Source organism: Xylocopa sonorina, unplaced genomic scaffold (assembly GCF_050948175.1).
Source record: "Xylocopa sonorina isolate GNS202 unplaced genomic scaffold, iyXylSono1_principal scaffold0014, whole genome shotgun sequence".
In the NCBI taxonomy this organism is placed as follows: domain Eukaryota; kingdom Metazoa; phylum Arthropoda; class Insecta; order Hymenoptera; family Apidae; genus Xylocopa; species Xylocopa sonorina.
In genome coordinates, this window is record NW_027490090.1 from 2,130,030 (window position 1) to 2,155,290 (window position 25,261).

The following is a 25,261-nucleotide window of genomic DNA, read 5'->3' on the forward strand; positions in this document are numbered from 1 at the left end:
CGTGTGTGACGGTAGGTTCTCGTTTCAAAGACATTGATTTTTCCCTCCTCGAAGTACAAGGTGTCGAGTTAGTAACCCTTTCCCATTTTCTTCTAGCACAACAACAACAATCCCTTTGCAAGTTTTATTAATTTTTTTTTAAGCAAAGGAAGAACGTTTGTGTGGTTCGATTTTTAAACAGAAACGAGGTGGTGCGTAAGAAATCATCCCCCTGGTGCTGTCTACAAGGGACACCCTATGTACAAGGCATTACTCGCGTGATACACTTGCCAGGTACCGTTCGCTGGCTATTATTTCGTAATCCAACGTGAAAGTCGAGGCCAAACTCGAACCCACGAAAGTTCGAAGCCCGGTAAAACTGCGCCAGTGTCGATGAAATTTTAATCCAATTAGAGCCCATCGTCGTTCTCCACTTCCATCGACCCCCAACTCTGTATAGCTGCCTGGAACCTTCCTCTATCGTCGTGCTCTTTAAAGCTAAAATCAATAAGCGCTAACTACGAGAACCGCCGCTTAAGATAGCCAGCGAGATAATGACGCACCCCACGGATAATGGCAGCGGCGAATTTTTGTTCAGCCGCGCGAAACTCGCCAGAGAAAATCACGGACGGCACCGATCGATAGACGAAGAACCGTCTTCCTCCTCGAGTTCCACGCTCCCGTGTTTTCTCGCGCGGAAACTAACGAATATCCCTGGAATGGGCGCTGAATTCGAATACGTGAAATTTGTCGAGAGTTCTGTTTTTTATTTTCTCTCTCTGAGAGAAACTGTTTTCCAGAGGAAGAATGGCAGCAATCTGTGCCAGTGCCGCGAGGCAAAACGGACAGGAAGTCGCGATAAATAATTCAGAACCGCGATCGCAAACTGAAATTCTTAATGAGCTCAGCGAAGGAGTAGAAAAAAAAGGGATGGGTTCGAGTGGAGAGCGGTAAATGGGCAATTTCTGAATACTGTCAGCGATCCACCCTCTCGCGTCCTTTGAATCCTTTGAGACGCGACAGAGAGAAGTCAAGGAAGCCTATGAAAAGGTCGCTCGCCTTGTTCGCCCCCGCCCCTTTCGTTTTAATACTTGAGCAACCATTCTGCAGCGAAGAATGTTTCCAACGTCTATGGAATCCGAGGATGCGCCTCGCACGGGTGCCTTTCGGGCGAAACGGCGAGCCTGGGGGGAGAAAGTGACTGAGAAACTGGCAGAGCGGATGCAGGTATGCGAGAGGAGAGCCGAGACACACGTCGACGCTGCATTATCGATTTACTATGCTGCCATCCCACGGCCACGACACTTCCTACGCGATAAAATTCTCTCTCTCTTGGACCCACGTTTTCCTACGCGCAGGAATGCCAAAGTGTGATAGATTCGACGTGGATCCAATGCATAACGCTCCAACGATTCCATCGTTAAATTAGCACTCGCCTTCCCTCGACGCTTTAATAAAAGATGCCGCTCTGTCTATGAAATTTCGAGAGTCTCGCGTTTCTGTTTCATCGAGGGGACTGGTCGATACGCAGACGACAGAGTAACGGATTTTCATCTCGTCGCAGGGAACAGTGGCGAACGTTTAGGACGTTTCAACCCCCTCCACGAGGCGGCCTCTTTTCCATCTCGTTCCGGCGCTTCGATCGCGGCCGCGCGAGTAATTACACGCGTCAGCTGGCCTCCGCAGCCGTGCATGCAACAAAGCGGGTCGGATTTTTTCGTACGAGAAGAAATCCCAGACTTATTTCGCTCGAGATTACCGTCAGACACGTTCATTGTCCCACGGCAGTTCGCATTTATTTGCTGGCCAGGTCAGCCAGGCTCAACCCCCTCTCTTGCTTATGGGGTTTACCTCGTTTAGCCGTCCACGAGGCGCGCAGGCATTTTTCAACGCGTAACGATGGGGGACACCGCCGTCCTGTTATCTCCACGCTGACAATAATTAATTAACCCTCGCTACTGCAAAAAATCCTCGCGCAATATGTTCCGCTTTGCGACCAGCAGATTTATCTTTCAGTGTCCAAAGAGAGAGAGGATTGTGAGTCTCTCCCTCTGCTTCGATATTCATGCGAGACTTTTCGAGAATTCCTAGCGAAAAATTACAAAACGGGGGACTTTTATGTTTATTGTGACGCCCTCGTGACTTATTCTCGAACCGTCGCGAGCACCCACGGTTTACAAGAGTTTATCCGAAATTCGATCTCGCGATTTGCATCCCCCCACCCTCGAAAACAACCAGCTGACTGTCCAAAAGCTTCGATTCGCTTTAACGTAACGGGTGACTCCATGAATATTTCATACGTGTCTAGCTGTGTATCGATAACTCTTCGAACGATAGCCTGCCACGAGTGAAAGAAGCTGTCGCATAATTTCGCGTCGTTCTGTTCCACCCTTTGCAGCCACCCTCCGCGTGCATCTTTTATGCCTCGTCTCAGCAGCGTAATGTGTAATTAGCGTGGTAAATATGTATAAAACGTAGCCCAGGCTTCTCTGCGATAACAATCTTCCACGCTGCGAGCAGTGGCGGGCATTTTTCTTGAATAATTCCGTTTTAAACCCTGCGATAACACCGCGCACGGATTTTCAGACGTTTTTTTGCCAACGATTAGCCCTGGGTTAAGGGCTGGTTCGCGTGACTCCAAGAATAGTACAATTTCACCTGCGATTAACGTTGTCACCTAATTGTTGCGACGTTCTCTGGACATTTTCGAAAATTTTCCAGACTTTGCGTGGTTTAATTCAGCATTCCATCTGCTGCAGAGCTGTATCGTCTCGAGACGAATATCGACAACGAAGTCGAACTCTGCGCGAAGGATTACGAAGAAGCATCGCGTACGAACGAGACTCGCGACCGCTACATTATACAGTCGATGCCAAAGTTGGGAAAGTGCACGCGCGGCTGACATTTCCGGTGGCTCTTTATTCAAATCAGGGGAATAAATAACGAAGAGACGGTCTCTGAGTCTTCTGAAACTCGCCTCGTTAGGGAATCACACGACAGAACCAGATAAACACGCTTTTTACCAGTTCTGAAGATCTCGCAGAGATGCGATAAACGATGAACATAATCGCCCTCGTAATTCAAACAGCACACACTTTATTACAATCGCGAGATAAGAAAGGCTCCACTCGACACACGCGCGCAGAGATATCCGAGGGCGTTCACATCTGGTCGCGGTTGAACAAAAAAAAAAGAGAAGGGCTTCATGCGGCGTGCATTAAAAACCAACGAACGCTTCAACTTGCCAGTCACGAGAACTACAAATACTCGTCAAAGTTAGCAACAGCCACTTTCAAAGGAGACAGCTGCAGCTGCGCGCCTAATTCCCAGGCCAGTCGTTCACATCGCGCTCGCTTTTCCGCTTTGCATTCGCGAGGACGCAACTTCGAGGCGAAATCAGTCGCACCCTGCGGCTTAAGTTTCTTATTCGAGGCTCAGCCATCGACGAGATGGCGGGAAATGGATCGACTCTAAGTCTCGTCGATCGTGCCTGCAAAATGTTATCGATATTGTCATTATATAAGCTCGTACCTCCTGCAGGTTTTCATTGCAATTTAGAATTTGGTCCGCCTCGAGCGTGACGGTTTTTCAAGTGAATTTTATAAAACTCGATACGAGTTATTACGCAATGAACTTATATAACAGAATTGAAGGGGGTAAAAGCGCGACGTTTCTCGTTTCACTCGAGTGTATATACCCTTCTAATTGCGCTTAACCACGTCGAACGGTTTAACAAACTTCGACAATCCGCGTAATAAATAGCGAATTAAGGAAAAATTTCATTAGCGATTGCCAGGAACCCGTCCAACGGATGTTGTTATATAATTACTCGCAATTGTACAGCCTCAATAATATCGCTTATCCTACAAAGAGCGCGTGTGCATTTGTCGAGTCTATCAGAGGAAGCGGTCGAGCGTGCTGCGCGCCTGCCTGCACCATCGACCGTGCACCGTACCCTTTTTATCGGTCTCCGCGTTTGCACTCTGCAATCCCCGTCAATTAAAAAAGAAACCAGACGAGAACTCGAACGTGTAACGGAATACAGAATCACTTCTTCGAATACAGAATCCTTAAAGCCCTGCGAGAACTTGATGGACGCGAAGACAATCCCTGAAAAATGGCACCACGCGAGTTTTTCAAAAGTTAAAGATTCTCACTGTTGAGTTAGTTAATAAACAAATATAACTTGATTTTCAACGCTACTCTTGAAGTTGATGGACGCGAGGACAATCGCTGAAAAATGGCGCGCTTTTCAAAAATTTCGCTGTCAAGTGTCACTTAATCGCAAGATGTAACGCGATGAGTTTGTAGAAAGAGAATTTTTATTGTTTCTTCTACTCACATTGTCGTTGCCAGAACAAGGCGGGAGGGAGCTAAGGACACGTCATCGGGTTCAGCAAAGGTAATCGTCGGGAGGGTAACTCGTTTCGTCGAACGCTCGGCACCTGTCTCGTCTCTGCTTCGCATCGTGCTCGCGGGCAATTATGTTTCTTGAAAATCTACGTTACAAATTTTCCTTTCAATTTTTCGTCTCGTTCGAACAGCTGGCGAATGGGCGATACTTCAAGTTCGCGTAATTCTCGCAATTAAAAGTCAACAGGAATTACATCTGTGCAGGAATGCTTCTACAATTCTCGCGTCGACTTCGAGTCTCGACGTTTAAGTGAATTAAAGGAACGTTTGCTTACGCCAGGACCACGTAATCTTCTCGAACCAAGTAAATACTTGTCTGCGTGAAAAAAAATGCAATTTCGCGTGGGTAAATATTTTTTCGCTTTAAAGAACTCTCAGCGATGCTTTAATCTAAGCAAATATTTCTTTAATAGCGCTTCAGGAGCACCAGAGTCAAGTAAAATCTAAATTTCTTTCTTCAAATTTAACCAATATTATACACAGTGACTCGTGAACAAAATTCGTACGAAGCATACAATTTTCATAATTTTTAACGTCTCTCAGATACTACTTATTAAATGCTATTGCAATTTGCTATTGCAAGTGAACGCTGCGTCATAGAAACAAACATCGCATAGGTGACATAATCTCTGACTCACGTTTATCGCAAAAAAGGTATAGAACGCACGTTAATCTTCCTCGAGTGCGATATTCTTTCTTCTTATCGTCAGATATGAGCTGCGAAACGTTTCCTTCGAGGATGTTATCAGAGATAAAATTCCACTCTTATTTTTAGTACTAAAAACTTGGTTCAATTTCTATTTTATTATATTCTATCGATTAAAAGGAACGAATACAAATAATACGATAAATACTTATTAGCAGCTTTCCTAGTCCGCCATCGCTAACTTTCCCTCTCCTAAATACGACCGCTGCATTTAATTCAATTTGAAACTTTAAACTCTACGCAGAAGGCAAAATAACGCGAGCATAAATTAATAAACGATGCTAATTAGACGTATCGAGTAAAAGCTCGTCCAATACTAGAATAAAAACACTCGTGTTTACCTGTACAAAGTCCTGGAGGCTCGTCGAGTCTCTCACTTTGTGCCAAACGATGCATCACTGGGTATTTTCAGTCGATGCGGCATTATTAAAGGACTCGAAGGCAGAGGGAGCGTCGTATCCTTTGAACTCGCCCGTTTCAACCCCCATTCACGAGCTGCTCGACTAATTACACGCGATAATCACTGGGAATAATCGGAAAAAATTTGCGCGAGCGATCGACGCGCTGTGTCGCTGACCACGGCTCGTGGCGAACTGCGCGAACCCGTTGCGCGGCAAAACGGTACACGTGTTCCTCTGCGACACTTGTCCGCCTCGCAAGACGTAATCTTTTCCAGTGTACACAATACTGTGAGCAAATAAAGTCGATGCTTCCTCTACCTCGAAATTCTATCGACATTAGTTAAGGAAAAATTACTTAAATTGTTTAAATAAGAGAAATTGTCACCTACATTTGCTCTGTTTTATTCTGCATTTTGTAGCGGAGATTCAAATTTTATTAAAATTTGTTTCGAGAGCAATAGTGGTTAAGTAGAATGGAATGAAAAACACTCGAAGTTTCCCAGGTTCTCTGGAAGTGAGTAGTCGTTAGGTAGAAACGTGTAGCGATGGGAGTGGCCATTCAAGCGAGGCAGGGAAGAAAAGAGATAGGAGTCAAGGATAAAGATACGAGTCACGATTACACGGTGCAACGAAGACAGCTGACATCTGTATTCCACGATGGTAGGACAAGGAGAAAGAGAGAGGCGAGCCTTTTGCGCGATCCGTTTCCAGGTGAAAGGCAGCAAGCAGCGTTTCAGTGGGGATCTACGATACGTGGCTCGTCTGTTCGTTCGTAGACGAAAGGCTGTAAAAAAATTTACTCGAAACGTAATTAAACGATCTCTCTCAGAGAGATTATCTTCGAGGAACTCGTTCGCGAAATTTACGTATCCTGCGTGCAACGTTGAAAAACTTGCCGCAGGAATACCCAGGTGGATCGAGACATTAAATCTCCGCTATCCGAATAATCTTCTCAAACTTTTTTCCCCGGCTACATCTGCCCGTTTTTACGAGGGGGACGTTTTATATGTGTACGTACAGATTTACGGTTCGAGCGGATCCGAAAAGCAAATACGACCAGCCGCTTCCGCCGCGCCAAGTTGAAAAGGAAAGTTGGAAAACTAATCAGCCAGGGGACTGGAAGAAAGAAATCAAAGGTAAGAGTGTGAACTGTCTGAAATTTCCAAAAGTTTACCAGCCATTTTAGAATCGTAACAGGCAGTAAAAGGGGGTGAAACAAATTTATGACAGCCATTTAACAGCCGTTTAAATCGTCTTACATTTGAGAACCGCTATACTGCAATTTTTGAAATTAGAGGAATATTAGTAAGAAATGAATTTTTGCTGAAAAAGTAACGAGCGAAGGCTTTGGAATAAAGACTCGACGATTAAGCAAGACGTCGAGGAACTCTGCACGCAATCAAAGGCCTTGATCCTGCGAGCGGAGGATGAACCGTAGGAAGGATCTGTTATAACTGCTAACGACGAATTTCCTTCCGCTCGAGAGATGGCTATCAAGGGATAAATGCGAAATTATCTCTCGTGTAGGAAGGCGCAGCGTGGATTCCAGGCGAGTCTTGTAATTACTTCGCAACTCGAACAATCGTCATTTTGATCTGCCACGCGTTTCGTAACTGAACAGGGAGAATTTCAGCCCTTACGCGAAGGGGTTCGAATTTCTTCCAACGATATAAATGTGCGATTGAAATTCGAACAACTGGAATTACTCGAAACTTCAGAGAGGATGAATTGTAAGAAAGAGTCAAATAGAAACTGATACGCGTTCGAAACAGTCGAGGCAAAGGCCCAAAGGGGAGTCTCTCGAGCTAAATAATGAAATGTAGAAAGCTCAAAGGCGCAGAGAAACGAATTAATGGAACTGTCAATAAGAGATGTTATATCAGCCAACGAATAAACGTTCCACTGGATAATACTCGATATTTCATTCATTTTATTTCTCCTTAGCCCTCTCTGTGAATCCGCGCGACGCTCGAGTGTGCTCGCAGCCATCTGTCCAGACAAATGAACAAAGGCCAGGGGGACAACGTTAAGCAATTTACACTGTAATCGGATAATAAAAATTCGAGGATCATCGAAAAAGAGTGTAAAAGTTCTCCTGGTTAGCCGATCTGGGGAGAACCGATCGGTTCGAGCAATTTTTCTCGTCCGTTAAACCAAGAAGTTGGCTGAAAGCATATTAAACCGTAGAATGGAGCAATTTCAATTTATTCCCGTCATGCTCCTCTCCTGTCAAGGAATTATTTTGTCCGTGGGATCAGTAACTAATTAAAAGTTTCGCCTCCTCGAACAACGAGCCTGGCTCAATCAACGACAAACTAACGAGGGATGACAAGTCCCCTTTATCTAGACTTAGCTACACTGTTCGCTGTTAGAGCAGCGCCAACTGTAAACGTAAAAATATAATTATTATCCTGTTCCGCGAAACATCTCGCAGAGGCTCGAAACTTCTGCTCAGCGATAAATTTCGCAGCCACCAAGTTGTAGGAAAGGGAGGAGGAGGGCGAGAATTTGTAAGTCGTTCCGCGCGCGGCGCTGCAGTCGCGGGACAGAAAAGTTTTCCAATAAGAAATTTACGGGGCAACATCGTAAATTATTCCAGGTGCGATAAATATCTGTGGCCGTTCTGAATTCGGTTACGTCACGAGCACAGGGCCAGCCCGATGCCTTGCGATTTATGGAGTAGTAAAACCACCCCCTGGTCACTGTTTGCGCGCCCCCCACGCCAGAAACCGTCCGGTTTAGTTTATGTAGCGACCGCAGAGAGCCCGTCATGCTGTTACCATGACAATAGCTTGATGCTGCGCGTGATTTCTGACGTCGCATTTATGGTCAACCCTTAATGGCCCTGCCAGAAATGAAATTCGTCCGCGAGAAGCTTTTCCTTTGAATTGCATCGCGTAATTTGGAAATCGTGGCAGGAACCATCGCGGCAACAAGCAGCGGATTAACGTCGAAGATGCCTTTCATTTATATTCCCTGATTTCCGGCTCGATGTCCGTGATGGAACCCCCCCCCAGTCGCTGCAATCAGTTCCGCAGATCCTTCTCAAAGGAGGTTAGGAAGGATCCACTCGATTATCGGGAGTAATTAAACTCGCCGACTGAATTCCTCTCCAGAACACGTAATTAGGGCCTCGAAATTGAGCAACGATTAACTCGATTGCTCCTTTGGGGAGAGGAAATCGCTGGGTCGCCAGGAAAAAGCGAAACGCGACTCGCGCTTTGATACTTGACGCGATTGGTCGATGGAGAATGGTTCCGCCATCTTGACAATGAGATCTCGCGGCACGAAACCAAGCGACACGGTTCAGAACAGAAATCTAAGAGTGAAATAATCTCTGAACGAGATGGAGCGCGTTTTTTTCGAGTCATAATCGCTCTCGATTCACAGCTGCGGAATAATCGTGGCGATTTTTCTCGAATTCGAGCGAAACGGTCCCGACAAATGTCCCCCCATTGAAGTTTCAACCAGCAGGTGTCAATATTCCAGAAGAGCGATTAAGGTGACTTATTAACAGCAGCTGCGTAGTCGTCGTCGTCTAATCTCGTTAATCGAGTCCCATTTTCACGTAGGAGAATTCCTCGCCTTTCGTTTCGAGGGAGGATTTTAATAACATCTAAATGCGCGCTGGGGACGCAAAAAGAGGACGGCCATTTAATAACCATAATCGTCCTGTTTCCAAAACGCGGACCGTTCGTACGCGACTCACGAGTTGCAATTTTCTTTCCTGGCCGTGGGATAAAAAGCTTAAGAGCGGGGTTCAGGCCACGGAGAATTGAAACAATCGGCCAGCTTTCTTTAAATTCCTTCTATCTCTCGAACACGCGTATAATTAGAGATTAAACGAACCTCTCTTTATTGTATATTTCAAACAAACCAAGTTGCCTAACCCAAAAAATAAGAATCCACCCACGCCATTTATCCCAGAGTCTCTAATTGAAAGCAACGAGCAAGGGTTGTTGCGCAGGGGTGAGAGAACGACCGGTGTCAGGTTGCAGTTTCGTGTGACGGGGCCAGTTAAAGTCGCACGACATAATTACCCAACTTGCCAACAGCACGTGGAACCGACCCGCCGCCGGAAGACAACGCTAACCCTCTGTTCCCCTTATGACTTCCGTCCCGTTTCAACCACCGTTGGGTCCACCAACTTCTGCACCTCCTCCCGGTTAAACCGCTCCCAGTTACGCTCGTTGGAAAAATTCCACCGCGCTCGTAAACTCCCCAGGGACGATAACGTGCTCGCGTTACGGTCGCGCTGGCAAAAAATTTCGCCAGAGTCACGGAGAACCGTTGCAGAGAGCACTGCTCGCCTCTAAAGGGAGCGTACAGGGGGTACGTAACGAGGTCTCGGATTAAAGCAGTTTGCAGTTTCGCCCATTGCTGCAGCGACACCCACCAACTCGAGTCCCATTCGTTAAGTCCATATTTGGCAGTGCCAAAATGCGTGGTCGTGGTTCTTCCTGGTGTCTTCGGTTCGTGGACGCGTCGCCATCGACTTGACCAGCGCAGAGCAAACTGAACACTCAGCGGAACAAGCTTCCACCCTTTCAGAGGGAAGGAGTGGACCTTCCACTGATTCAGTTTTCAGGAAACTGCTTGTCCGACCATTGTGCCCTCGACTTTCGCCCACAGTCAGGGATCCGTGTTTTCCCGTACACGAGACTCGCTGACACCGCTCGATTCTAATTACGCGCCAGCCCGCGATTAACAGGAAACGATCCTTAACGAGCTGCCATTGAAATCGCCAGCGGTGTCTCGACGAGAAGAATTGCTTTATGTCGACAGGCGAGTCTAGTTTTCGAGAAATAAGGAAGTCGAGGAGCTTCTCGAAGGACGAGCGAGATCTTCGACGTGGTAACGCATCATTGACTTTGAAACGGAGGCTGGCGGGTCCGATGAAGATGAAAAAAATAAAGTGGGCCACGATACTCCATTAACCTGATTACTGCCACGAAAGTAACGACCCTTTTTATGCTCGCGGCTTCCGCGCAACTGCTAAATGTGGACACGGCCTACATTTCGGTTCGTTTTACACAACGGAGGATCGCGAAACCGCGAGACAAAGTCCTGCGAGGACACCAGCCGCGATTTTCAAACCCCTGTCGAGTCAGCGTGTGATCTGCCTTAAAAAACCGCGCGATAACTTTTCCTGCCCCGACGAAATTCGTTATCCGACCCGGGCACAATAGCCAATTGATGGAAAAATATCGCTGGGGAACGAAACTTCCATCCGGCGGGTAATATGTTTCAATTTAAAGTCCAACGGCCCGAAATTTAATCAATTTCATCCGGCGTCCAATATGCCGTGAACTTCCGCGTTAACGATTTAGCGCGTGGTCAGTATCGGAATATTAAGGGCGCCATGAATCCACGCACAACCTGCACACCGTGCTGCCGTCGAAAGTTAAACCGTGCGCCGCGTAATCTCGAGCTTTAATATCGAGGCGAGCTGGAAATTGAGTCAGGAGAGTGCGCCTGGCAAGTCTCGCCCCCTCTTCCCCCACTAAATAACTTTCATCCCGCAATTAAGGCTCCTCCATTCTAATTCGCGAGCTTTATTATAAGGGCGTATGATTACGGGGCACGCGTATATTATCCGCGCTCCTGTGTTCCTTAATCCCACGACCAGACAATCCGCGCGCGCCTCTCCACTTCCATTTGTACCGCAATTCATTTTTTCCACTGGCAACTTCAACCCCGTTACAGAGATTAACGCGATGCACGGTGTTTGGGAATCCCTTTGCAGCTGGCTGACCTCGAGCAAGCCAACTTTCCCTGCTAACGAAGATCTGTTTTGCTGTTGACAACGCCCATCTTCAGAATTGCATAAGAAAAATTGAGTCGAAGACGCGATGTAGAGGATGACTTACCAGGAAGACTGAGTGGGTATCGATGGCAGCGCGCCTGGTGGCAGAGATCGCCTAATGGCCTGGCAACAGGATCTCCCGCTGCTCGAGGCCTCGTTGCAACAGGAGGGTGGATTGGTGCACGCGTGCCGCGTGACGACGCCGGTGGAGGTGGTCGGGAACTCGACCGCAGAGGCGCGCACCTTGGGCCGCAGCAACGGGGACATCGAGAAGCCATCCCTCTGATTAGACGCGGAGCTGCTGGAGCTGCTCGAGCCTGGGCTGCCGCCTAGGCGACCTGGCGACGCGTACGCGAAGCCGCGTAGCCGGAAGTGCTGGTGGTACGGGTAGCCAGCGGGCGGTGGTAGCCGATAATGATGATGGAATCCGAGATCCCGCCTCATGTACGGATCAGCGGGATCGTTGGTGGGCACGTAACGATCGGTAGGCGTGTGCACGGAGGGTGGAACGTATCTGTCGACGTATCTGTCCGGATAGAGCACCTCTGGAGGTGGTTGAGGCACGTAGCGTTCGACTGGCGTGTGCGCGGTCGGAGGGACGTAGCTTCCGGTGGCGCTGCTCGACCCGTAAGCGCGATCGGTCGACGTCGCGGCCACGGAAGTGCCGCAGGACGAGATCGGCGTTATGCGACCAGTGTATCGATCCTTTGGTTTTGGTAAGGACAGATACTTGTCCGCGGCTCGTACAGGCGAGTATCGATCGGTCGCTGAGTGGAAACGATCGGGAGTACCTGTGGAGGGTGTGAATCGATCCGTGGTGGCGACAGGGTTCGCGAATCTGTCGTAACGGTCTTGACTGAGCCTGTCGAATTGGTCGCTCGAGTTCGCGACGTTATAGCGATCGCTGGCGTAGCTCTGCACGGACTTTGAGACCTGAAGATACTTGTCGACGCTGGTCTTGGTAGCGGTTTGGTAGTTGGAACTGCCCACGACGCTGGTTCCCGATCGCAGATTGGTGTTGGTTGATTCAGGGGTGGGCGAGATGGAGGTGAAACGATCGTTCGATGAGGAGGACTGCGTGGCTGTCGCGTTCGTGTAAGAGGAGTGATATCTGGCGGTGGTGTCGGTCGAGGAGGAGGACGAGGAGGACGTCGCGGAGAGCAGCCGTTCCGTCGACGATCCCGCGACGACGTATCTGGATGCGTCGCTAGTTCCAAGTCTTCCGTCGTGTCCTGGCGACGAACTAGCGAGATAACGATCGGTGGACACGCAGAATCGATCGTTGCCTCGCGATTGACCGCACCGTTGTATCGCGAGGTCGTTGAAGCGATCGCCACTGCCGACGTATCTGGACTGACCGTTTCCTGCGTCCTGGAAGCTGGAGTACTTGTTGAAATCCGTGGGCGCTGGGGATCCGTTCGATCTGTCCGCGTACTTCTGGCAGACCGTCTCGACGCCTCTGTCCGCGTACAGGCGTCTCTGCTCGCTGCCGCTCGACGAGACTTGCAGAGACCTCTCCGTCGACGAGTATCGTTGGTGAGCGGCCTCGGGGTTAGGCGAGTTCGCGAGGAATCTTTCAGCGCTCGACGATATCGACGAGTAACGATCGTGGTGGACGTTGGCTGACGACGTTTCCTGGCGATGGTACCTGTCGTGGACTGGCGAACCGCCGATGTACCGCTCGGTCGACTTGCTGGCGAACCTCTCTGGGACTGGTGCGTGTATAGGCGATGAGGAAAGCAGCCTGTCCGTGGAGATGGCTGTGTACCTGGACCCGGTGGCATCTTTCCCTGGGATGTATACACCTGACCTGTCGCCTTGTAGACTGGCTTGCAAGCTTCCCAGCACTGGTGAGGAGCCTGACAGCAGACGATCGCTGGCTCCGCTGTATCGTTGCTGGTCCTTGGGCTCGTGCACACCTGGCGTCGATTGCTGGCTGGCCAGTAGTCGCTCCGCCGATGAGAATCGTTCCTCTGCTGGCATCGGGGATGCCGGTGCTGTGCCCCCGCCATATCTGGCGCTTGGAGAACCTGGGGGCAGAATCCTATCAGCAGCAGGATAACCAGCCAGGCTCTGGGTCGAGGCATACTTCTCGCTTGGGCTGGGCGAGAGTGGCGGTGGTGGGACGAAACGGTCGTTCGCTGGCGCCGGCGATGGCGGGGAGGGGAACGTTTCAGAGGAGAACGGACTGGTCGCGCAATTGGACGACACCAGGATGTTGCTGTTCGCGTACTCGTTCCCGTTCGACACCAGCTCGTTACCCGGATGATGGAACCGAAGCTCGCCGCTGCTGATCGGCTGAAAGGGCTCGCTCGGGGCCAACGACAGCCTCTGTTCACCGTGTAGACTGGCGAGCTCGTTGAACCGCGGGAAACGATCCGCGAGGACGTTCTGGGGCAACGTTTGCCCTGTCCCACTGGCTCTACCCGCGGTGAACTGATGGTGCGTCTGCAGGGTGGACTGAGAGAACCTCTCTTGGCTCTGGTAGTGACCGAATCGCTCGCAATTCGATTGCATCGAGCGCGTCTCCGCGCAGGACTTTGGGAAATCGTCGATAGTCGGCTTGTCCGTTGACTTGTCGTGCCTCTCGATGCCAGGCATCCGCTCCCGGGCTCCATAATCGAGGTGCTCGTTTCCTTGCCCTGGCTGATCGGTTTGGTAACGATCTTGGTTAGCAGCGCTCGATCGCGGGTCGATTGCTTGCTGCTGTCGCTGCTGGGACTTGTAACACTCCGTGGAGCTAGTGGGATCGATCTGGGAACCGACGCTTCCAGACGTTCCAGTACTCGATCCTGGGACCAGAGACGACGAGGACCCGTACTGAGTGATCGGATGTTGGTGCAGTAGGAGACGTTCTCTTCGGCCATAGTCGTCGTCTGTCGGCATCCTGGTGGCCCGGGGCCCGCTGTCAGGACATCTGAAACACGTGGACCATTTCGACGTTAGTTCGAACTTATTCTGTCCAGAGTGCGCTGGTGGAATTAAATGGCGCGTGGAGTATGGGCGACTACGAATGGTCAGACGTACGATGCTACGTGTTAAACTAAAGTAATGACGAAATTTACGAGATGCACGCCATCGAATAAATTAGGGGACAATATTGAAACTCCCAGTGGCATAATTATTCGAAGCTTCCTCGCAGCGAACAGCTTAAGTTACTTAATTACTCTTCCATTTAACTAAGCACTCTTTCGAACGGGGCTTAATTAAAGGACGGTTGGACAATGTGGTAATTATAAATTGATGGATGTCCCTCGCCTCCTTGGCTCGCTTACTGGAAAATAATTTCCCTTAAAACATCGAGCAAGGAATTCCAGCCACGAAGTTGAAACGCAACGCGACTCGTAACACGAACGTATCTCAGCGACGCGAGGGTGTATGTGCAGAGGGCGTAATTGGCCGTATATAAGAAGAGAGAGAGCAGAACCTGCAATCATTCGCGAGCAGAACGGAACGTGTAATCGATCGGGACATTTCTCTTGGTCGTAAACATTAACTCCTTCGTCCCTATCATTCGCGAAACCTGCCATTTGTGTCCACCCACTTCCTTAAATCCCAATTCTTTATTTTGCACTTGTAAAAAACTACCAGTGCAGGAAGACGAAGCAACGGAAATTCGTAAAACGTGGCCACAACCCTCGATCTTTATTCCGCGACGCGATTAAACACGAGCATACACGAAACAAGATGTTCCACCGCGTGTACGTCCATTATGGGAGTAGCTGGAAAAACTTTACGAAACGTGGAAATGGCACGGTGTCGTAAAGATAAAACACAGCCGGCGTTCCACAAAAGAGAGAACGATTCACATGCCCCGCGTACAGGGCTATAAATATATTTCTTTCTTTACATTTTCCACAGCTCGTATAATATCGAAGGAACGAAACAACCCCTATTTTATATACGAGCGCAACGTTTAAACATTTCGTCTCGCGTGTTCGAACACGAAGACGATTCTCTGCAGGAAGTTAAGTAACAAAGTCGAAATCGCGTGCGAAATGAAATTGAACGGCTACGTTGAACGTAAACGAAGAAACGTGGTCCCACCCTCTCTTTTCTTGGGTGGACGCTGCGGGCAGTTTTTGCAATTAGCGAGCTCAACGTGTTCCCGTCTCGTTCCTGATCGCCTTGCACCCCGATTACTACCCCTTTCCCAGAGTGCACGCTGAACATTACCACCGGATGGTCCTCTCGCGAGCCGTTTCCGCTCGGTTACATAACGCTAGGACACATTTTGCATAGTCCAGCGACTTTTTCCAACAGTTCTATCGTTTCGATTAAGTCGAGCATTAAACACCATCGAGCCTGAATTACGTTGCCATCGAGCAACGACGCCAGAGGATTATCTGAATATTGCAAAAGGTGAAAGATTGGAAAACACCGGTTCGAGATCGTCGAAATTGGCCAGTGTGCCATGCGACGCGGAAAGTAATTCCGTTCGAATGGAATCCAGCTCGATGCTCGTTCAATCAGTAATCCTGGGGGGGAGGGGTCGGCTCGTCGACGCATTATTCCGTCGCGCGGTCTCTCCGTCCGAAATTTCAGCATCGAGGGCGGCCGTCAACCCGCCGCCATCCATTTCACGAACGTCGAGGAATGACATATTCTCAGGTTCCCGTTGGGGTCACGCGAGACGACACACACGCGACACGTGTCACGCGCACGTACGCGCATCAACCGGGGGCGTCAACTGCCGCATAAAACCATTTGTCAAATCTCCTTCCATGGGATGCCGCGGATTTCTTCGGCAAATCTTCGACGCTATTCGAAAGGGCGGGGAAAACAACCCCAAATGGATCAACGTTCTTCGAATATTTTAGACACTGGAATGCCAAACTGTGGTGGAAGTCCGTTTCCTTTCGTTTAAGGGTGGAAAAGTCAGTTTTCCAGAGAATAACCAGCCATTTTTTAATTAGTAGTGCCATATAATTTATAATAATACAGAAGACTCGTTCTGCAATTGGGATGCAAAGCTTGACATTGCTCTGGGTGCACCCCAAGTGCAGCAAACCTTAAATATAATATATTGTAACTGGTGTGCATAATAAATGAGTAAACGCAAAAACCCTAACCATGGTGACGCATAGGAAAAAGGTTGAACTGGCGACAAGAAGTGTTAGCAGCCGGTAAAAAGCGAGGGTGGGCCAGTTTAGGGGTGGCGCATCGTCTTCGAACGGGTGGACGCGCATATTTCCACGGTTCGCGATAAGACTCGCCGTGAAATTTTCCACGACGGTATCTGGCAGCTCTGTGCTTGGGTTCGACCAACTCGTTCCGTGGACGAGGAGAAAAGAACGAGCAGAAAAAGATGCAAATTTTCCGAGTAACCGCGTCCGCGAGAATAACAGTCGAACGAGCAGAAACTCGGTTTCATTTCGAGTCTTAGCCTCGCGAGATCATTGCTACCCTGGCAAGATACACGTTGATGGTTCTCGCCAACGGCGCGTCGTAACTTTTCTTGATTATTCCTGCGGTGCTCTCCGTTCCCTGTTTCGGCGTTTCTTTGGAAACGAGGTTTACGACGCCATAAAACCCCGCTGGGAAACTGGCTTTTAATATTGAAACTCGGGAAATTGACGAATTCCAAAATTTCCATCGCTATTGTCGAAATTCCCCTTCAGATTCTTATCGATACGAAGGAACGACGCGGATACGCCATTTTGGTTCCACTGAATATCGTTAGAAATAGTAATTGCGAGACACCAAAGGGGAAGCATGAAATACTCGTGTAGAGAATCGATGGAGGGATGGATAAAAAAATAGCGGAGCCTAAAATTTCGAGAGTGGTATCACGATAACCAAAAACACGAAGGATCCTCGAGGCTGGGAACGTTTGATGCCCGCGTGAAATTGCTACGGTCGAATAATCGAATTCGCAGTGAACAATAACCGTGAAAAATCCAATATGGGTCATTCTTTAATGACAAACTGATAATTTCCGGTCCCGGAACTGGGTCAACGGAGGAACAATGGCTAGTAACAAGCGGACGCGAAACAAAGAAATAACACGGGGGGCACGAAAATCAATCGTCGGATCGTCGACTTGAAAATCAAGTCCCCGCGATAACAATCGAAATTCCCGTCCGCCCATTTTCCGTGCGCTCGAACAAACGCTCGTTTCGAGCCACTTACGCTCGATGACGAATTAATTAAGCCGTATATACGCGAAACAGACATCGAGTGGGGTCGAAACACGTGTAACTCAAGTATTATCCAATAACGGGCGTTGATGTTGCCCGTAAACCGTTCCCAGTCGAACACGAATTTCGCGCGACCGACGCGACCGTAATTTAACCACTCAGCGATTTTACACGGCGAATCGCAGCTCGAGGAACGGTCGCGCGTGCACCAAAATGGCGGCAGGCAGACGCGTTGGTCCCGGCTGGAACCTGAGAAGCTTATCCGTTGACGTGACAAAAGTAAATGGCTTCAGCCACGCTGTCAACGCGAGGTGGATGCCGCGAGACACCGGACGAGCCTCGTCCCCGAAAGTTTCCGGCAAATGGAGCGGAGCCAGAGGCTGCGACGTGCCGTTATCAGCGAATCGACCTGTCGAATGTATAAATATGTCTGGGACGTGTCAAGCAGCGAGAGGGGGATCGATGCGCGTCCGGTTCCGACGCTGGCTCGAACGCGATTCAATCGCCTCGTCGCGAGTAATGGCGCGGACCGAATCCAGATGTCGTTCCAAGATAGAATTTCCCTCGATCCGCTGGGCTGATTCTGTATAATACCAGGAGTTATCTTCGCGATAAAACCATCTCTCGTTCGTCTCGAAAAATTGCTGGGAGCAGGATCGAAATGCGGAGCGTTGGGAATTCACGTTGACGATAAATAATACGAACCAAGTGCGGATTTTAGGTGAATACATTATCCTCGACGAGCGTGTGGACAGAACCGTGTTTGCTGTTCAGAAGTCACCGGACTATAACACTCGTGAATATTTAATAAGACGCTTATTGGATTTCCCTCTCGCCGTGGCCTTAATAAACGGTTGTAATTAAATGTTCCCCGGGTATATCGTTACTAATTAGTAAATTGTGGCTTTACTTTCTTATCGTATATATTCATCGGAGCCGAAGATCCAGCTCGAAGTCCGCCAGGATTGGAATAATTGAAACGCAGCGACGTTCGTTAAAATGTTGAATAAATTTACGCGTTCGACTCGTTAATTTAACCAGCCCCGTTCGAAAAATTCGCATAACGAATTAGAGAGCACGCCGCGTTAGCGGTGGGGTATGAAAATGATTGGAAACAACCGAAACGGTTCGACACATTTTGCGTTAATTTTAGTTATTAATCCGGTCTTTCGTTGGAAAGCAAACACGGACTCCCAGGAAAACGCCACGGTACAATAACGTTCGCGTTACCATTTCGATACATTAATTAATTACCCAGGATATAAAATTAGTCAATTACCCGTTGTAATAATTATGCTGTTCCACAAAGCAGGACCAAAGGGACGAAACATAAATTATTCGACAGGTGTTGGGGTTCCATAAAAATGGTAAAAATCGTGGAAACGACCTAACCATGGAGTTATATCGTAACGTCTTGTTGTCTTAATTAAGGTAAAGCGAAAGCGAACCGGTTACCATCAATGGTTCTGACCGTAGCGAAACGCTGTGCAAACATTTGAACGTTCAAGCGCGCCGTATCTGAAACAGACGGTGGAATCCGCTTTATGGTACCACTGAGAGGGTAATAGTTGCTTTTCACCCTTTAGCGATGGCGGTGCTGGCCGTGAAGCTGCGCCAGCTGCACGGGCAGCTCTGCCGCGAACTGCTTGTAAACGAAATTAGTACCGCGATCGATGTTTCGATGCGTGCAGCCATGCGTCTAGCCCAGAGATGTGTACCAGCCCTTACCAATATCGTTTAATACCGATTTTGAACCGCTTTGCCGGAGAAACATTAACCAGGATCAGGAGAAACTCGCGTATTTCGCTCCACCGTGTAGATTTGGAGGAATGGCGGTTTAAGTACGTAGGATAATTTCGTTTTATGGCAAGGTAGATGGAGTACGCGTTGATAGCGATAATAATAAATTCCAAGACGCCCATTCAGCTGATCGTAGGCCCTCGAACCGTCCGAGGGACACCGTGGCCAGCACAAAGCCAGCGATCAATCAAGGAAATCGTATTCGAACAGTCGAATAGCCGTCCGATCCCTCGAGATCGCTATTAATTCGTTCAACGAACCGAGTTGCATCTTTTACGAGCGTTTATCCTTCGTCGGCTGGCACGGCGTGTCGGACGACTCCTGGCTCGGTTCCAAATTGAATCCATTTAAATACTCAGTCTCCTTGCCCTCTGGCACCCTTTAATTCCCGATTTTATAGGAGCCCCTTCGATCATTAAAAGTCCTTAGTGAAACACTATGCGTAACTGCCTTTTTTCCCTCTGTCGTCGTCGATGCACCCTTGGACCCTCCCTCTAACCTCATCCAGAGAATTACAGTGGCCAAAGTAAATCCACAGAAGCTGATGGTAGCCATTAACTGGTCAGAAATCAAAAGTTAGTCGAGAGACCAAGTTTTAAAAGAGCCACCGCGTATTCATCACCCCTTTCGAGAGGTACACGTCCTCTTATCGCCTAGCACTGCTCGTGGAGAACCGGAGGAACGCGGAAATGGCGGCTCTGGAATATAGGACGAGGGTGGAAAGACCTCGAGAGATAGGAAAAAGGCAACCTTACGGATGAGATACAGGAAGGGGAGGCGATTGTCGAGAAATAGGGCCGTTTTACCGTCGTCCACCGCGAGCGTCCTCGTTCCACGCCTAACAAAGAGTGGTAGCATGGCTGCGAGGATCATCTTGCAGGATCACGTCGACGCGAAACATCGCTGACGAGTCGATCTCGCCGTCGTGCTCGTCGGAAATATTAAATTCACGTTAAATATTATTACTTCTCTACGCGCTGATTTAATTTTTAAAACGATACCCGTGGAAACGTTGGAATTTCGCGAACAATTTCACGGATATACGAAAAAAGACCGCGAGAGCAAAGTACAGTGCGGCTGTAAAAAATTTCTATACATCGTTCTGGTTTGTTTTAACATTCGCAGATCCCAGGTAATTAAATTCAAGTGATACAGAAAATTCCGGTCCCGTTTAATCCCCTAACATTTAAAAACATCACGCGGATTTAATTTCCCTGCTGCGAATTAATTTTCGTTCGTTTTATTAGCACCAAATTATGATAAACAAGCACAGCCATCGTTCGATCAATTAACCGTTTCGCCTCTCGATTAATCCTGGACCCACTGACAAGCCTGAGAGCGCGAAATTAAAGGCTCGACAGGCCTGAATAATTCAAGCAGCGGACGGCCAATGACCCGTCAACGAAACGAGAGAAAAAAGCAAGCCAAAGGGTCCAGTTTCACAGTCCACCGCGAGCGGAAACACGTTCGCCAGATTTATCGGCGGAAAGTCGCGTTAAACGGATTTTCCGCCGATCGTGGCCTTGAAATACCACGAGAATCCCGTGGGACGGCGGAACTCCATCGGGGGCCGCGTTGAAAGCATCTCATACCGGAAAAGGCCATTCCGCGACCAACTACCCTCTCTCGAATCGAATCGGGTCGACGTTCCCGCGGAATTGAAAAATCTCACGCGACGCCTCGCCTTTCAATCCCTCCCTCGAGAGCTCCTCGACCCTCTGATGGACTCTCCATCGACATCTGCATACGAATCGTTTAATTATTTACGTACACAGCAGCATTAAATCGCGAAATAGTTGCTCGCGAAGGGTCGTTTCGCGACAGATCAATCACAGTTCTTGCCACTGCCACGAGTGGTTTCGCTCGTTTCCTTCTGGACGTTTAATTATAATTTATCTTCCGAGCATGTCAGCCCCCTATACTTCCTGTATGGGGCCAGACAATGATTCATTCGAGACTGCAGCTGGGCGAAGAAATCGTTTCAACGCGGGACCAACTAAAAATTCTGACCAGGACGAGGGGAATTCGTACTTACGCGACCAAGGTTCCCATTTGCTGGAGGATTTCGAGGAAACTGGAGGGAGAGGAGGTAATTTCGAATCGACGATTGATCCACGCGGAGATTTTCGCGACCGCAGACGCCGCTGCGATAAAACGGGAACGAGTTTTGTATTGGAAATCGCGTGAATTCCCTCGTAAAGTCGCGCGACGAGGGCGAGGGCAGGCGAAATGCAGAGACGCGGGACAGTTTTTACAAGAACAAACGTCGACACGCTGTAAATTCACGCGTGCTCGTCCACGGGTGTAACGCGTTCACCCCTGATGCAAATACGATAACCTCTCCACCTTTTTATCCGCGACCTCGCGTCAAGCTGAATATGAATTTCACTCGATGCTCTGTCGCTGGAATTTTATTCTTCCTGAACGGATCTTCGAAAAGTTCGCTTCTAACGATTTTTAAAGGGAATGGATTTTTTTTGCGAACCGCGCGATTATTTAAACGCCTTGGAGCGTGACGTAGAGCATCGTCTGGCCTCGTATTTCACCTCGCGAAAATAACAGCGAGTCCAAATCCGAGGGAGGATAATTCCCGCTGATAGATTTACTCCACGCTTCCTTCGCGGACCACGCTCGCATAATAATAACTGGCTGGTATTAAATCAATGCCGTGGGAGGCCGCCATTTATTCCAGCCTCGCGAAACGATCTAAGTTTCGGTATAACCGTGCCGCGAGTCTGCTGTGCAACTAAATGGCCGTCATTAGCGAGGGGCATCGAGAAAGAATCGCGCCATTTTGGGCGATCCTGATCGTGGAACACCAAATCAATCGTTCTGGATAGATTTTCATTATTTCTCAACCCAAGAAACGAGTTTCTTCGTTATTGGCATGTGCGAATGAAGCGTAAGATTCTTCAAAGCCACCAAGCGGAAGCATAAAGGCTCTAATAACCGTAGGAAAAATCCAATTCATCGCGAAGTACAACTCTTAAGCCCCGGAAGGAGGTAAATTACAAGGTTCCCGACGACATCGCTCTTGATCTTCCCGTGGCCCTCCAAATAACACCCTTCTAACCCCCAACTACTCAGTTATCTCCGTGGAACTCGATAAAACGGCTGGTAATCATCGTGGCGACTTCTTTTCGCGTTAGCCAGCGCTGGGCTGGCGGTTCGATCGCCGTTAATGGATTCCTCGGCTCGATCGAGGGGGTAAAGCGTGTCCGAATTAATACGCCGATGAAAAATACCGGGCCGGGTGACGCTAATTCAAGAGCCTCGTAAATCTCGCCCAGCTAGCAGCCACCGCCGCCGTGGAGACGGTATTTATGGGAGTCGATAAATAATAAGAAAGTATAATAAGCGACACGCCCTCGCTGGGCCACCCCCTCACCCTCTGGATCGCCTCCACGACTCGCAGTCTCCTCTGCCACGGGCCGCGATAAATTCACGTCCCTTTTCAAAACGGCATTCGACGATTCGGATCGTTCAACCAACGCCACCATACATCTCGATCCAACCCCGTGACTTTTCACGCCCCTACCCTCTCGATCGATCCCATCGAGGCACTGGTCGAACGTCTTTTGTCGAGAACGAAGAGTTCTGATCATCTGATTTTTAGATAATTGAACACAAAAGGTGTTTAATTCGATGTTTAAGGTTTCTTGAGACTCTAAGTCATTGGATATCGTTGAGACACTCGACCAACCCCATCTCGACTAAGTAAACCAGGTGTTGCATTCGAAAGAAGATGGATAGAGTATCAAAGATGGGGAACATTTGGGTACCTGAAATGCCCTCGCAACTGTGGTATTATGCATGCGAGAATAAAAATATCGTGGGGGAAACTCTCATCCGCGTTGCTCAAATCGACTTACTCCTTTAATGGAGTTAGAAATGAGATTGTTCGTGCGCGTCTGGGGATTCTAAATTGAGTGGAGGGTCGCTGAATTCTTGTTCGAGGTAATGAACGAGGAGATGGACTTACAGTTTCAGGGAAGTGGGTTTTTATACTTGCAAAGGAAGAATATGTAATGACTACTGATTTTTAACGAGAACGCGGAGGGATCGATATAAAGCTGGCGACAATAAATATTCATCCGAGAGGGAAAAGATTCGAACTCGATGATAACAGTTTTATTTATCGAAAAATACAAATTCCAACCAGCGAGTCACTCGCGGACGCGGAAAGAGACCGTCCAGGGATATTTCAGCATGCTGGTATTTACAGACGCAACAGAAATTTGTTTCACCGGTGATGCGTACACACAATAAAACAACCAAGCGAGTTTCGTTCACCTTTTTTCAAATACCCCCTTATCGGTCTCTAAAAATATATATCCACGATTAAGAGAAAGAAAATTCCATATTGTATGTTAATATTGCACAAATTAAATACGAAGCTCGATATCAACCCCAAGATGTAAATAAAAAGAAAAAACAGGGGGTTGTTTTCGTCGCGAGGTCCACGCGTCGCATTCTCCAACTTAATTGATCGAGATTCGAAGAATGAAAGGGGTGCGGGTCAATCGAAAAGAATCATCGAAGGTCGTGAACGGGGGTGGAAGAATTAATGAACGCGATAAATAATATCGAACAATGGCGGGTGGCCCAGTTTCCCTGAAGACGGGGGGGGGGGGGGGGGGGGAAGAACGCTTGTCCAGGCTTGGGATAATGCGCGATGCTGGATCGACGCCTCGGTATAGACGTAACATGGCCAACAAATAAAATGTTATGGCCTCCTCGCGTCTCCAAACGACCCACTTTTCAGCCTGGCAGTTATTACTCCGCGAAGGGCCCGCGTTCTCGAAAAACAGCTCCTCTCGTTTGCATGGAGCGGAAACGACCCCGATATCTCGTAAATATATCATTTTTCTTCCATCGCGGTGGCTGCTGGACGCTTTTCATCCCCCAGGGTAGTCCAGAGTCCCTCTCCAACTGCGTTAATCATTTCTCGCCAAACCAACAGAAGCATCCGGCTTTAACGAAGCACGTACGAATAAATAACTCATCGTTAGTTAAGACAATATTACGTCATCGTTCGAGGGATAATACCATGCACGTTCTCAGCTCTGAGGATTAACTCGCGCCAAGTTCCGCGTTTCAAACGTGGAATTATGATAATCCAGAATTCTTTCCACCGCCGTTACAATTCGATCGCGCATCGACAACGACGCGAAGCAGCGCCAGACGGGGGTGGGAATCCTCGCGATACAGAGACGGGAACATCCCCAGCGAGCTCGCGGGAATTACCCAGCGAATACCCACCGTAGTCGATAATCCACGGCAGAAGGTTTCATTCCCGCGTTTAAATCTCGAATACCGCGGGAACGGACCAGTTAATTCCTCGATAAACACTCGCTGGTATTTAGAACGGCTATTAATATCGTCCCCGCGGTTTGTCCGGGTCTAAACGCGGCATTGATAGATCGACCACGATCCTTATCGTCGAAAGAAAGACGGGAGAACGCGCGACTCTGGGTTCTACGTGTGACCCACTATTTATGCACACGTTCGTTCCTTGCGAGCGTGGAAAATTGTCTCTGATATTCGCAATTTCAGGCTCCGCCGTCGTAGCTCCCTGCGATGGAAAAGAAATATTTCCTCAGCCCCTGTATCATACTTTTGACAAGTTTTTGTACCGGATAGTGGCTCGAGTAACCGTAACTTACGCGATCAATGGCGACGACAGTTCGCAAAGCCCATCAAAGCCGCGAAGCACCCCAGAGAGAGGCAGAGGAGGAACAACAACGGTCGAGAGGAGAGAAAAAAAGGGAGAACGAGGCGCTCTAAAGTCGCTGGTCATCCTAAATTTCCAGAACGACCGCGGAACAGCTTCGCACGGCTGCCGTGAGAAGGTAAAAAGGACGTAAAATTTCTACAGCCGCCATAAGCACTCGTATACGGTGTGGATTCAGGGTGCAGTAACGAAGGGTTCGGTGGGTGGTCCACGCCGTTGTCCCAGTAAATCAAACGAACGATAAAAGTGGAGGCGAAGAGGGTGGCGGAGGAATAACGCGTA

General features: G+C 48.8%; 2 protein-coding genes across 5 annotated transcripts in view; one reads left to right on the plus strand and one right to left on the minus strand.

Moving 5' to 3' along the window:
• Positions 1-25,261, plus strand: part of LOC143431687 (facilitated trehalose transporter Tret1-like) — a 349,669-nt gene that overhangs the window by 290,756 nt on the left and 33,652 nt on the right. The window lies entirely within an intron of this gene.
• LOC143431674 (uncharacterized) overlaps positions 1-25,261 on the minus strand; it is an 85,194-nt gene that overhangs the window by 31,361 nt on the left and 28,572 nt on the right. For all 4 annotated transcript variants that reach the window (XM_076908596.1, XM_076908595.1, XM_076908594.1 and 1 more), the window contains exon 3: positions 11,370-14,222. In XM_076908596.1, the coding sequence (XP_076764711.1) occupies positions 11,370-14,191 (2,822 nt within the window). In that variant the 5' untranslated portion in view covers positions 14,192-14,222. The remainder of the gene's footprint in view (positions 1-11,369; positions 14,223-25,261) is intronic.